Source organism: Rattus norvegicus, chromosome 7 (assembly GCF_021556685.1).
Source record: "Rattus norvegicus strain SHRSP/BbbUtx chromosome 7, alternate assembly SHRSP_T2T, whole genome shotgun sequence".
In the NCBI taxonomy this organism is placed as follows: domain Eukaryota; kingdom Metazoa; phylum Chordata; class Mammalia; order Rodentia; family Muridae; genus Rattus; species Rattus norvegicus.
This window is the reverse complement of record NC_141540.1, coordinates 88541119-88555339: the sequence shown is the minus strand read 5'-3', so window position 1 is coordinate 88555339 and position 14221 is coordinate 88541119. Positions and strand designations below refer to the sequence as shown.

The 14221-nt window shown below is 34.2% G+C and overlaps 1 protein-coding gene across 1 annotated transcript in view; it reads left to right on the top strand.

Annotated features, from left to right (window-relative positions):
- The window catches only part of Csmd3 (CUB and Sushi multiple domains 3), a 1310498-nt gene that overhangs the window by 1165608 nt on the left and 130669 nt on the right, over positions 1-14221 (top strand). Inside the window, exons 39-40 of the mRNA XM_087559497.1 lie at positions 12566-12684; positions 13738-13807. Coding sequence (XP_087415623.1) covers positions 12566-12684; positions 13738-13807 — 189 coding nt within the window. The remainder of the gene's footprint in view (positions 1-12565; positions 12685-13737; positions 13808-14221) is intronic.

Here is a 14221-nt window from a genome sequence, read left to right as displayed (position 1 = left end):
AAAAGAAAGTAAATTTATCTCTGCAGATGATTGAGATCATGTACGATATAGTTCTGTCTTGTATATGTAAAATATATATGATGCCAACATATCTATTTCATATATACATATATATTATACTGGGAAACTAGAAATGATCAATATTTTCAGCAAAGTGCCAGAATACAAAATCAACTTCTAAATATTGGAAGCCTTTTTGTGTATGTATCAACAAATACGCTAAGAAAGAGATCAAGAACAATCCTATTTACACTAGCATCAAGAATGCTTAGAAATAAACCTAACTAAGAAGTTTTACCTTATAAGAAAAACCCAAAAATTTGCTAATGCAAAAATCCCTTGGACCTTTGTATCATTTTCTAATTATTGTAGTGGTTTCTGTTTTCAATTTGTAATGTACACACTGTTCAAGCAGAAAACAGGTAGAGCAATGAAATAAAATTTATAAGTCCTTTGAGGGACTTTAGACATCTTCAAGACCCAGCACTACAGTCTCCAAGGTATACCAAGGAACAACTCACATAACTGATACAATTTTCACTGGTATACACCAATTCATGATGTCTACCAATAATAAAGTTGTTGTAAAAGTTGGAAAAAGTCAGCCGATCTGAAGGCATCTCTTAATCCTTTTCAATAAGCACAGGGCTAGAATGAATACCCAAAATCACAAAAATACCCCCCAAGTCCAGAAATGTCTGGAAATGTATCTCTCAAACTTTGCTTCATCACTGTTACTTTATTGTTTTCTGGCCCCAAGCAGTTTGCTTAAGACTTAATGAATTAGGCCTTAATGAGTTTACTTTTACAATCACTAAAAATGCTCTCTTCCCTTGAGCTAATTACATAATTGATTATTTGAGAAAAACAGGGATTTTAAGATTAATAATATTTTTACTCAGAGTAATTTTCTTGTCACTTCCTCTGCACACCAATGTCTCATGAAGTATTCAATGTAGAAACATTTCACACCCAAATTACATTACTAGCATTTCTCATTTCTAATTTTAATTGCCATTAACACTGAATATATCCCATGAAATAAGGATAGTTAATCTTTACAAATACATACAGTTTAATTATACTTTGTCTTTTTTATTAGAACTTATTTCCTGATCATCTTGGTGACTGTCGCTGTTTTGGAGACACTTTACAGTTTTACCCTGTTCTGATACCTTTATAAATGCTACTAGTTTTATCGTAAATTAATAACACCATTCTTGGTCCCTGGATTTTCTTACCATAGAGCAGCCAACATCACCACTGCCTCGATAAAAAGATGCTTCTTATTTTGAGCCAATATGATGCTGAAGGATTTTAAATAGTTTTATTTTATGTTACATTTACTGATGTGATCTTATTTCTTTTTCTTATTAGCACAATTCTAAAGTACCCCATGAAATATTTATTTATTTTCAAAGAAATAAACCTTCACAACAGAAAACTCCTTAACAAGGTCATCTGAAATTCAAATGAACATGTTCTGTGGTTTATGTTATCCCCAGAGGTCCTGTTGATGTTTGTGGTCTGTGCTGCTCCTGAGGGACCCTATGTCTGTGGTCCATGCTTTCTCTGGAGACTACGTTAAGTTCATGGTCTATGCCACCTCTAGGCACCATGTTAAGTTTTGTGTCCAGAACTGCTGCTGGAGTACATGTAGATGCCTGTACTTCATTCTGTTGCTGTTTTGGGCAAGACAGCTCCTTTTGCATTAGTACTTATAACTGCAGATTCATAGTTGAGAATGAATGACAATTAAGAGTTCTGTGACAACCTTTCCTCAAAGCCCCTAAAAATGAAATAGTCTAGATAAGATGCCAATGAAGAAAGTACTTAAAAATTGTGATGGCAATGCTGATGTGTAACTCTTCTGAGCTGATGGCATTGGAGGCGAGTGTTATCTTTTAAGTCATTGGGCATTTGGCCATATTCCAATGAGTATATGGGCAGCATAAATTGGATTCGTTGTATTGTTTTTCTTTTTTGGAGGGAGGGCATAATTGTGAGATGGTGGACCTCGGAAGAATGGAGAAGCAAGTACAATCAGTTACATTGTGTGTAATTCCCGAATAATCAATCAAAATATTATGGTGAAAAACATAAAATTAAAATTAATATTCTGAATTCTATCCCTAAAACCTTAAGTAACAGTTGTTTATTGGTATGTTCTCATATCTGTACTAAATTTTAAGTCCTGTGTATATATTATGTTCATTAAATATAGCAAAATGCAAAAATGTCAATATTTCTCATCCTTTTATTGCTTAAAGAATGTAAACACAGAATATCTCAGACTCTATTAAATCAAAAATAACACTAAGCAACAAAAAGATCATACATGCAAAAACTGAGACCAGAGGGCTTATGAGAATTTACCTTTACATAAATTATCCCTTAATCTGACACAAAAGAAAGACATAATTTCAAGTGTTGATCAAGATTAGAGGACTATTTATAATTGAATTTCTGCTTTCCAAATTATCTTCAGTCTAGTTGTTTCCCTGGAATACATCATTTTAGGAAAAGGAACTTGTCATAGTTTTTCCAAAATAAAAAAAAAGAAATTTTATTTACCTTTAAAAGTTTTACTTAGGGGGTTGGGGATTTAGCTCAGTGGTAGAGCGCTTTCCTAGGAAGCGCAAGGCCCTGGGTTCGGTCCCCAGCTCCGAAAAAAAAGAACCAAAAAAAAAAAGTTTTACTTAGAATTTTCTCTGCTAAGGAATCATATCCCAGGCACTGGGACCTGACATTATAATATAAACTTCTTGTAATCATAGGGTTTATTCTCATAAAATAATTTCTTAAGAACAGGTCTATATTTATTTGCATTTTACACTGTACAACTTTTTATACTTTATACATCGAGCAGAAATACCATCCAACTAGACAGATGTTTGGGGAGTGATTGATTCTGTACCAAATTTATCTTTGCATTCCCAGCATCTAAGGTAATGGAAAGGCTATGGCTGGTGTGAATTGTTTCTTTAAAGAATAAGAGAAGTTCTTTACATCTCATGATTACCCATTCAACGTTTTTCATTTAATTCAGTGTTATTCTTCAATTTGAAATGGAATAGGTAATTTGGATAACTGAATAATTGATACTTGATTTACTATTCAGTGTGCTAACCATTATAGTTATTTATGCGCTTTGTGATAATTGATAATATTTATTACTCAAAGAAATTTTTGTCAACAAGTCTATGTATTTCATATAGCATGGTGAGTTTGCTATCACTCAAAAAAATACTTGTGCACAAACACAAGCGGTCTTCCACTTAAGAAGATTCATCAGAGAGTAAAAGTTAAAAATAAAAGTAAAAGACACAATTTTCCATTCATAATCCTTAAAAGGTCTCAATTTTTTAATGCCAATGTTAAGCAGGGGATTAATCTTTATTAATTTGAAGTGAAGTTTCACCAACATTTTTTTCCAAACTTCTTTTTCATCTGGGCATTCCTCTAAATACTCTCTAGAGTTGATCACTTCATAAAAATATAAAATTTTTCACAAAAAATATTTAGAGTTAATATTTAAGCACTCAGATATTACTTGAATAAATAAATATGGCAACAGTGTGAACAGTATATCACACATTATAATTTTTACTGAATACTAAAAATATTGACTACAAGTGGCTCTTACCTGATTCTCTCAGTAGTTTAGGTAACTGTCTTCCATGAAGCAATCAGTTGTGAAATTCAATATGTTTTTGAAAAATAGAAGAGAACACAAACTTTATCTCAGAAGTTTGTCATGTTGTTAATGATTTTATTAATTCATCTGCTTGATGTCCTTTATGATAAAAAGAGTTTATGTTGCTATAGATAATCTGTAAATGCAGAAACATAAAATGATTCATGTATGATCCATAATGACTCCATATCCATGGATCAGATTTCATGACTTGGTATCAGTCCTTTGGTAATTTTAATTTTTCTCTGTGGCTATATTCGTGTAAGAATGGTTAACTTAAAATTGCCATGACTTTATTGCTAAAGTTTTCATCCAATTTTAAAGTCAAATATTTTTGCACCCTCTTTGTATGTTTCCAAATATTTTTTTACAACTTTGTTTTGGAATGACAGTCTCATATTTTACTGTATTTCTCTCAGATGGCTTATTCATCCTACCCCCACACTCCCATAGAAGAAAATTACTGTAGCTGGATCAGTCATAGTACCATAGCTTTCTGAGTCTATTACTAAAATATAGGTATTACATAGAAAAAGAGAGAAATGAATGTGTGCAAAATTGATGCATTTAGGAGGCATGACTACAGAAACATATCAATGTAATCCACTATACAATCAAACCCAAAGATACTAACCACATGATCATTTCACTAGATGCTGAGAAAGCATTTGACAAAATTCAATACCCCTTCATGATAAAAGTCCTGGAAATATCAGAAATTCAAGGCTGATACATAAATATAGTAAAAGCAATATACAGCAAACCAGTAGCTAACATCAAATTAAATGGAGAGAAAACTGAAATCAGGGACTAGACAAGGATGCCCACTCTCTACCCATTTATTTAATATAGTTCTCCAAGTTCTAACCAGAGCAATCAAACAATTAAAGGAGGTCAAAAGGATTCAAATTGAAAGGGAAGAAGTCAAAATATCACTATTTGCAGATGATATGATAGTATAAATAAATGACACCAAAAGTTCCACCAGAGAACTTCTAAGCCTGATAAATAACTTCAGCAAAGTGACTGGGTAAACAAATCAGTAGCCTTCCTCTACTTAAAGGATAAATAGGCTGAGAAAGAAATAAGGGAAATGACACCCTTCATGATAGTCCCAAGTGATATAAAATACCTCGGTGTGACTTTAACCCAGCAAGTGAAAGATCTGTATGACAAGAATTTCAAGCCTCTGAAAAAAGAAATTGAAGAAGATCTCAGAAGATGGAAAGATCTCCCATGCTCATGGATCGTCAGGAATAATGCAGTAAAAATGATCATTTTGCCAAAAGCAATCTACAGATTCAATGCAATTCCCATCAAAATCTGACTCAATTCTTCATAAAGATAGAAAGAGAAATTTGAAAATTCATTTGGAATAACAAAAAACACAGAATAACAAAAAACTATACTCAACAATAAAAGAACTTCCGGGGGGAATCACCATCCCTGACCTCAAGCAATATTACAGAGCAATAGTGATAAAAACTGTATGGTATTGGTACAGAGACAGGAAGATAGATCAGTCAGTCAAAGACCCAGAAATGAACTCACACATTTATGGTCACTTGATCTTTGACAAAGGAGCTAAAACCATTCAATGGAAGAAAGATAGCATTTTCAACAAATGGTGCTGGTTCAAATGGAGGTCAGCATGTAGAAGAATGCAAATGGATCCATTCTTATTGCTCTGTAGAAAGCTTAAGTCCAAGTGGATCAAGGACCTCCACATCAAACCAAATACACTCAATCTAATAGAAGAAAAAGTGAGGAAGAGTCTTGAACACATGGGCACTGGAGAAAACTTCCTGAACAAAACACCAATGGCTTTTGCTCTAAGAACAAGAATCAACAAATGGGACCTCATAAAACTGCAAAGTTTCTGTAAGGCAAAAGACACTGTCATTAGAACAAAACAGCAACCAACAGATTGGGCAAAGATCTTTACAAACCCTACACCTAATAGAGAGCTAATATTCAAAATATACAAAAAAAACGTCAAGAAGTTAGATTCCAGAGAGCCAAATAACCCTATTAAAAATGGGGTACAGAGCTAAATAAAGAATTCTCAGCTGAGGAATATCGAATTGCTGAGAAGCACCTAAAGAAATGTTGAACATCCTTAGTCATCAGGGAAATGCAAATCAAAACAACCCTGAGATTCCACTTCACACCAGTCAGAATGACTAAGATCAAAAACTCAGGGGACAGCAGATGTGGGCAAGGATGTGGAGAAAGAGGAACACTCCTCCATTGTTGTGTTATTGCAGACTGGTACAACCACTCTGAAAATCAGTCTGGAGGTTTCTCAGAAAATTGGACATTGTACTACCTGCTATATTGAGGACCCTGCTATACCTCTCCTATGCATAAACCCAAAGGATGCTTCAACATATAAATAACTAAGTCACATGCTCCACTATGTTCATAGCAGCTTTATTTATAATAGGCAGAACCTGGAAAGAACCCAGATGCCCTTCAACAGCAGAATAGATACAGAAAATGTGGTACATATACTCAATGGAGTACTACTCAGCTGTCAAAAGTAATGACTTCATGAAATTCATAGGCAAATGGAATGAACTAGAAAATAACGTCCTGAATGGGGTAACCCAATCAGAGAAAAACACACATAGTATGCACTCGCTGATAAATGGATATTAGCCCACAAGCTCAAATTACCCAAGATGCAGTCCACAGAACACAGAAAGATCAAGAAGTAGGAGGACCAAAATGCAAATGCTTCACTTCTTCTTAAAGGGGGGAACAAAAATTTCCATAGCAAGGGATATGCAGGCAGAGTTTGGAGCAGAGACTGAAGGAATGGCCATTCAGAGTCTTCTCCACATGTGACCCATATATATATATACAGCTACCAAAACTAGATAAAATCGAAGAAACTAAGAAGTACATGCTGACAGGAACTGGATATAGATGTCTCCTGAGAGACACAGCCAAAACATGTCAAATATAGAGGCGAATGCTAGCAACGAACCACTGAACTGTGAATGAGACCCCTGTTTAAGGAATTAGAGAAAAGATTGAAAGAGCTGAAGGGGCTTGCAACCCCATAAGAACAACAATGCCAAGCAACCAGAGCCCCAGGGACTAAACCACTAGTCAAGGACTATCCATTGCTCCAACTGCATATGTAGCAGAGGAAGGCCTTGCCGGGCACCATTGGAAGGAGAAGTCCTTGGCATTGCCCAGGTTGGACCCCCAATACAGGGGATTGTCGGGGGTAGATGGGTAAGGGAGGGTGGATCGGGAATGGAACACCCTTATAGAAGAAGAGGAGTGGGAGGGGATATGGGGTTTATGAGTTGGAACCCGGGTAAAAGAATAACACTTGAAAAGTAAATAAAGAAATAATCAATAAAAAAAGGCATGACTACAGATACAGCTTAATTTCTGAAGAGTAATGAAGTTACTTCCAAGAAACTAAGAAAGTACAAAATACCATGAATTCATGTTAAAAAATGTTGTTCAAATATATTTTGTTTAAATCAAAACTCATTACTATTTAGCAATCAATGAAAAGGCCTGAAAAAATAAGATAATTTTACTGTGTAAATCTTATTAATGGGTTTTTAATTAGCTACAGTAAAACATAAAGCATCTATCTTTTTGGATTTAAAATTACTAATAAAAGAAGGAGTTAAAGCCATCAATATTTTTAAGGACGTTGAATTGGGATGGTAACTAGGTAACTCTAGAAACATAACACAAGATTACGTAAAGATGAAGACATACAGGTTTTAATAATTATAGCATTGGGCACCAGGATAAAAGCCAAACACTCTCATTATCAGATTCAGGACTGTATCAAATACATTTCCAAATTATGTCAAGAATATTGCTCTTTAGTGCCATCATGTTCAACTATACTTATACTCTACTAGTAAATATTTTATGCTATTTTATAGCTTTAAGTGAACCACAATGTAATCTGTAATGACTACTCTGGTATTAGATCAAATGTTTTCCATTTTACAAATAAGGTATTTACTTTGATTTAGAAATAATAAAGATATAAATGGTTCTTTCCCCATTCTTAACGCTGCCTTTACATGCAAGCATTGCTTCTTGAATGGATCCTTAATATACTAAAACCATGTTGAGCTTCCTGTCAATCAATGGAGATGAATAGTAGACAATTGCACAAATGGGCACCAAAACCCATCTACCAATGAGAAACAGCCTTGCTAGAGTACTACAGGCAATGTTGTTATATTTTAGCCTTTAATTTTATTACAAAAGGTATGGTTAAATATTTGATGACTATTCTTCTAACTCATTTAATAGTGCATAAGATTAATTTTCCCATGTGCACTAAAAACAAATAAACACTAGCCAAAGGCCTTATTGAGCAAAGGATTTATTAAAGTAAAAATAGTTTAATATTGTACATTTTGAAAAATAAATTGGTAACTCTTTTTTAAAAATCTAAACTTAGGAAAAGTTTTGCATGTGCTATATTTTTATACTATTATGCTTAAACATAAATTATCAGTATAAACGTAATGAAAGTATTTGAATTATATCACCATCTACTCAGAAAAAGAAAAAAAAACTGTTTTTTTTTCTGTTTTACACTCCAGATTTTATTCCACTCCCGGTCCACCCACCAAGGGTTACGCATACCATACCTCCCCCTCCCCGAGACTCCACAAGGATGTCCCCAACCAACCCCCCCCCCCCACCAGACCTCTAAACTTCCGGGTGCCTCCAGTCTCTTGGGGGTTAGGTGCGTCTTCTCTGACTGAAACCAGACCTGGAATTCTTGTGCTGTATATGTGTTGGAGGCCTCATCTCATCTGGTATATGCTGCCTGGTTCGTGATCCAGTGTCTCAGAGATCTTGGGAGTCCTGGTTAATAGAGACTTCTGGTCCTCTTACAGAGTTGCCCTCCTCCTCAGATTCCTCCAGCTTTTCCTTAATACAACCAGAGGGGGCAGCAGCTTCTGTTCATTGGTTGGGTGCACATATCTGCACCTGACTCTTTCAGTAGCTTGTTGGGTCTTTTGGAAGGCAATCATGATAGGTGCCTTTTTGTGAGAGCCCTATAGCCTCAGTAATGGTGTCTGGTCTTGGGGCATCCCTTTGAACCGGATCCCACTTTGGGCCTGTCGTTGGACCTTCTTTTCCTCAGACTCTTCTCCCTTTCCATCCCCGCATTTCTTTCATGGGTCAGAGTTTTGACTGTGGGATAGCAATGCCATTCCTCATTTGCTGCCCTGTGTTTCTGGTGAAGGTAGGCCCAATAAGTTTCCTCTCCAACTGTAGGACATTTTGTCTAGGATCCCTTCCTGTGAATCCTGAGAGTCTCTCACTTCCCAGGTCTCTGGTACTTTCTGGAGGGTCCTCCCAACATCCTTCCTCCAGAGTTCGGCTGTTTCCATTCCTTCTGTTGGTGCTTGGCACTTCAGTACTTTTCCCCCACCCAATACCAGACCATGTTCCCCTCTCCCCTCACCCCATTTCCTTTCCCTCCCCTGTCACTCCCTCTCTCCCCCATTGTGGTTGTTTTATTCTCCCTCCTAAGTGGGATTAAGGAGTCTTCACTTGGACCCTTAAGCTTATTGACCTTTTCGAGTTCCATGAACTGTATCTTGGGTATTCTGTACTTTTCTTTTTTGGGGGCTAATAATTCACTTATTAGTGAGAACATACCGTGCATGTCTTTTTGGGTCTAAGTTACCTCACTCAGGATGATATTTTCTAGTTCCACCCATTTGCCTGCAAAACTCATGATGTCCTCGTTCTTAATAGCTGAGTATTAATGATTTGAGATCTCAATGAAATACATAGTTTTCTTTTTTGTGCTTTAGTGTTTATGAAGAATGATGAAGGTATGTATAAGCAAGAGAGAATAATCTAATATGTATTGCGGGAGCAGAGAGAAGGTTTGATGGGAGATAGAGTCTGAGTAGTATGAGAAGAGGAATAGGGAAAGGTGATGGAGGACAAACAGCAATCAAATAACTACAAAGTAGGTTGATAAATGTGCATGAAAATGGCTTTTTTCTGTTTTAGGATTTTATGTACATTTCCATCACCCATCTCCAAGTCTCCTGTACCCTTAATTCCCTCAAAAATTTATGACTTCACTTTTAGTGATATTTACATATATAAATCTGTATTTATGCATATTTAAATATAGCATGCTGAGTCCATTTTTTTTCTCATACCTTCCTACTGACCAGTTGGGATAGGATAACCTATCAAGATCTTCATCATTAGAAAAAACTGAATCAGCAGACATTATTGCCTACAGCTCTTCATACAGGGGTGGGCCTTGTATAATTTCACCAATTCACTCTGTCATATAAACTGGTTTTATCCTTGTGAATATCTTGTTAATTGACCATATTTTTGAGATTTCATACATGTAGTTTCCCTATTATTTATAGAGGATGCTATCACCCAAAAGACATTCTGGTTCTTTAGTTCTCAGAATCTTTCTGTCCCCTCTGACACCATGTTCTCTGAATCTTAGTTTGTGTGGAGACACACTGATGAACATTTGGTACTCCACAGTCCAAGGGTCTCTATGTCTTGCTCATAATGAGCCTCATCTAGATCTAGTACAAACAGAGGTTTCTTTGATGAAGACTGAGAGCTGCATTTATAGTGGGTAAGTATAAGCATTTAGAGTGCAGTTCGCAGCTATGCTACTTTAGGAAAATGGCAGTAATTGGTTCTCCTCTAAAGTCCATGACCTCATCAGCCAACAGTTTTTGACTAGATTTATAGCTCTAGGCATGTATTCCTTCTAAATATGAAAAACTCCAGTATTGGGTACCACATGTTATGTTCCATGATCAACAACCGAAGTAAAGTTTCCAATTACTGGCTAAGGGGATTTTATTTCATAATCTGTTTCTCTTGAGTGAGCATATTCAGTACCAATATCATAAATCCCTTTAAACTATGAATTTAATTTGTGTACACATATACACTTATATATACCACAAACATATTTTTGGATAAACATAAAACTTGTTTTCCTATGGCCTTTCCTCAGTGTTATTTGTCTTCTTTTCCTACTTACCCCTCTCCCTCATCCTCTTCATCACCTCTGTACTGGCTTCTCCCGCACATTTCCATTTGAACTTCAGTCACTATTATTTCCCATTTCCTCCTTCATGGCACCTATGTCCCATTACATATTATTATGTGAGAAAATATGATAATATGTATTTTCTATGCTAACAACAATCAAAAATTCAACTTACAATGAATAATTCAATTATATGTAAAAGTTTTTAGATTTATTTATTTATTATGTATACAGTATTTTGCCTGGGGACCAGAAGAGGACACCCGGTCTCATTATAGATGGTTATGAGCCACCAGGTGTTTGCTAGGGATTGAACTCAGGACCTCTGGACAGCAGACAGTGCTCTTAACGTCTGAGCCATCTTTCCAGCCCCCTTATTTCATAAAATCAAATGTTCATTCTATAGAAAAGAAGAAACGATTGAGACAAAGCAGCAAATAACTTTTCTCATTTTGTTAAGAGAGTTTTACGAATGAAATTTCAGTCCTAGCAACACCCTTTCTCTTGTGGTGCTAATTAAGGAGAGAAATTAGGGTCTGGGGTACTGTAGACCAGTACTCTACCATTGAGCAACACACTCAACTGTCATATAACTCTATATTTTCCTATTGTTTACAATTATCTAGATTGGTAACATTAAGTCAGACTGGTTTTGTTGTCATGGCTAACCTTGAAATCTTGCATTTCAGTGATCTATCTGCTCAAACTTGGGCATAGTTCTACTTAGATTATTACATTATTCCTTTAGTTTCTTTTGTTGCCACAATAGAATATGTGTTACATATTTTTTTCACTGAGATAGTATCTCTTTTTATTTATAATTATCACTTAAAATAATTGTTTAGTTTTATTGCCCCATTAGAGGATAAATAATTCAAATTTTAAACAGAATATGAATAAAATCATAAGACTATTTCAAATTCAAGGAGTCTATTTTTATAAATCATTTCTAGTTAAGTCTTATTCACAGGAAAATTTCAATTTGAAATTTAGCTTTATAAAGTATATTTCTTAAAACACAAATTGGATACATACATCACATGCAGACACCGTGCATGCTGCTACAGTCTCTATGAGTTTATACAACTCTTGCTCATGCTAATTTAGAGGGCTGTATTTTCTTTGTCTTTGATACATTATGGCTTCCAGTTTAGTGGGATTCCTGAGAATGTGAATGAGTAGGTCTCTGATTTTTGAGCCTTCTCTTGAGTTCATTACCTTTAGTCAATTTCTCTTATTCAACTTCAATGTGGTAATTTTTATTTCTTCTTATACTTTGTTTTTTTTTAAAAACTGAATGAAAGTTTATGAGTGAATTAGTCAATTAGTCATAACTAGATACTGGAATATAAGGTTAATGCCTGTCATTTACGCCTGCTGGGAGAGGGGAAATCAATAGAGTGAAACTGGGGTTATCAAACATTCCAGCAGGCCTTATATTCAGGAGTAGTAAGATCACCAAATATCATCCAGTTCATCTTTGGTATTTTATTTTTTGATTCTTTGTTTTGTTGTATGGCTGTGAATTTATTTTATTTTCTTGGTTTTATGGGGTTTGTTGTATTTGTGGCTTTGTTGGTTTTTCAAGAAGGAATTTAAAGTTAGATGTGTTAGGAGCGGGAGAAGATCTCAAAGAACTTGGGAGAGGGTAGAAGATGATAAGAATATATTTAAATTTAAAAATCATTTAATAAAATATAATTAAAGTATAAATGAAATGTATCTGTATTTAATTTAGGCAATGTAATATGTATAAGTGTACTTATAACTTGAATGATACTTATATTATTCTCATTAAATAATTTTAGCAATTGGTTTGGATTCTTGTCCTGAGCCACAAACCCCAAGCAGTGGAATTAAAGTTGGAGACCGATACATGGTTGGTGACGTTGTATCATTCCAATGTGATCAAGGCTATTCTCTTCAGGTAAGTCAGTTTTTAAACTAGTGTGTTATCGAGACTCTATCATCTCATTATTCTTTAGGACAATTAAATAAAATAGTGGTTACTAATCTACAGGTTTTTAGGCATAATCTTGATTCACACTTGTGTTCTTATATAATGTTCAATTCATATTTAAAATACATGTCTTAGGAATTGATGGAATGAACTGTTAGTTTTGTTTGGAAGTAAAATGTCATCTGAGCTAAGAAATTAGATTCAATACTTAATTCACTTTTTAAAATACATCCAGAACTATGGCAGCTGACCTCCTGAATATTTAGAATTTGTAAACAATTTTCTAGAATTCTGAAAAATTTGACATAGGATTCTGACAATTAAAATTAAATCTAAAAATGTATTTTGCTAAAGAACTGCATTTGCAGTGTATATTCTAATACTTTTTTAAATGTTTTTTTCAGCATGTAAATGGTCTCCTCAAAATCTCCAAAAGCTTTAGTCCATTGTGAAAATAATTTTTAACATTAGAGATATTTGATTTTGCATTCATCACAACCAAATTTGTTAGAGAATAAAGACTTTACAATTACTATTTCTTTAAAAAATTACATGAAAAATTTTAGTTTTTAAGTTCAATAAGAATATTATAGACTATATTTAGCTGTAAATATATAGTTTAAACTTTAAAATATTTGTATACAATAACTTCTTGACAATTCTTTAATGTGTTTCATTTTGCATATTCTAAGAAAATATTATAAAGCTTTACATAATCAGTTATGTAAGATATTTTGTTAACTTAATAGACCATCCTTTAATAGGAAAATATTAAAACCACAATTCTATACTTACATGGTGTATTTTTCTTTTATGAAGACTTGGCAGTTTTTATTTCAAACTTTATTCCGAGTATATAAAATTATCTCTTACACAATATGAAAGCTATCATGTGTAATATGACATGAAGCAGTGTGAGTCTTTATTGTACTGTCATGTATATACTACATTGATCAGTCAGTGTGCTAAGTCCATTCAGTCTTTTGTAAGTGTGTACTGAGCTGCACTGCCTTCATGTAGGGTCATTCTCATATCACATGTATGCCCGGACCTGTAAGAAGATGGAATTATCCAATCCCCATTTGTTTGGGTAAGTTCAAAGACAGAAATTTTTATACGCTTTCTCAAATTGAAGAGATTTTCTTTATAACCCACAATCTAACATATTTTTGTCTTTTTATGTATTTTATGTAAATGTTATTTTGCTATTTACCACTAGATTTTTATGATTTTTAATACTTTTACAATTTCTAACCTAATATTCCCATCAATGGATGAGAAACATATAGATATTAATAGAATATATTTGGTTTTATTCATATGACATTTCTTACTATGACATAATAGTAAGAAATACCTCAGAATAATAAGTGAATATCCTACTGATAACTATCAATTCAAGGTAGAAAATAATATTATACAGCAGTGATTAATAAAATTAAGGTAGAAAGATTACACTTCATTTTATATGTTGATATTATATGAAATCACATAGATACTTATC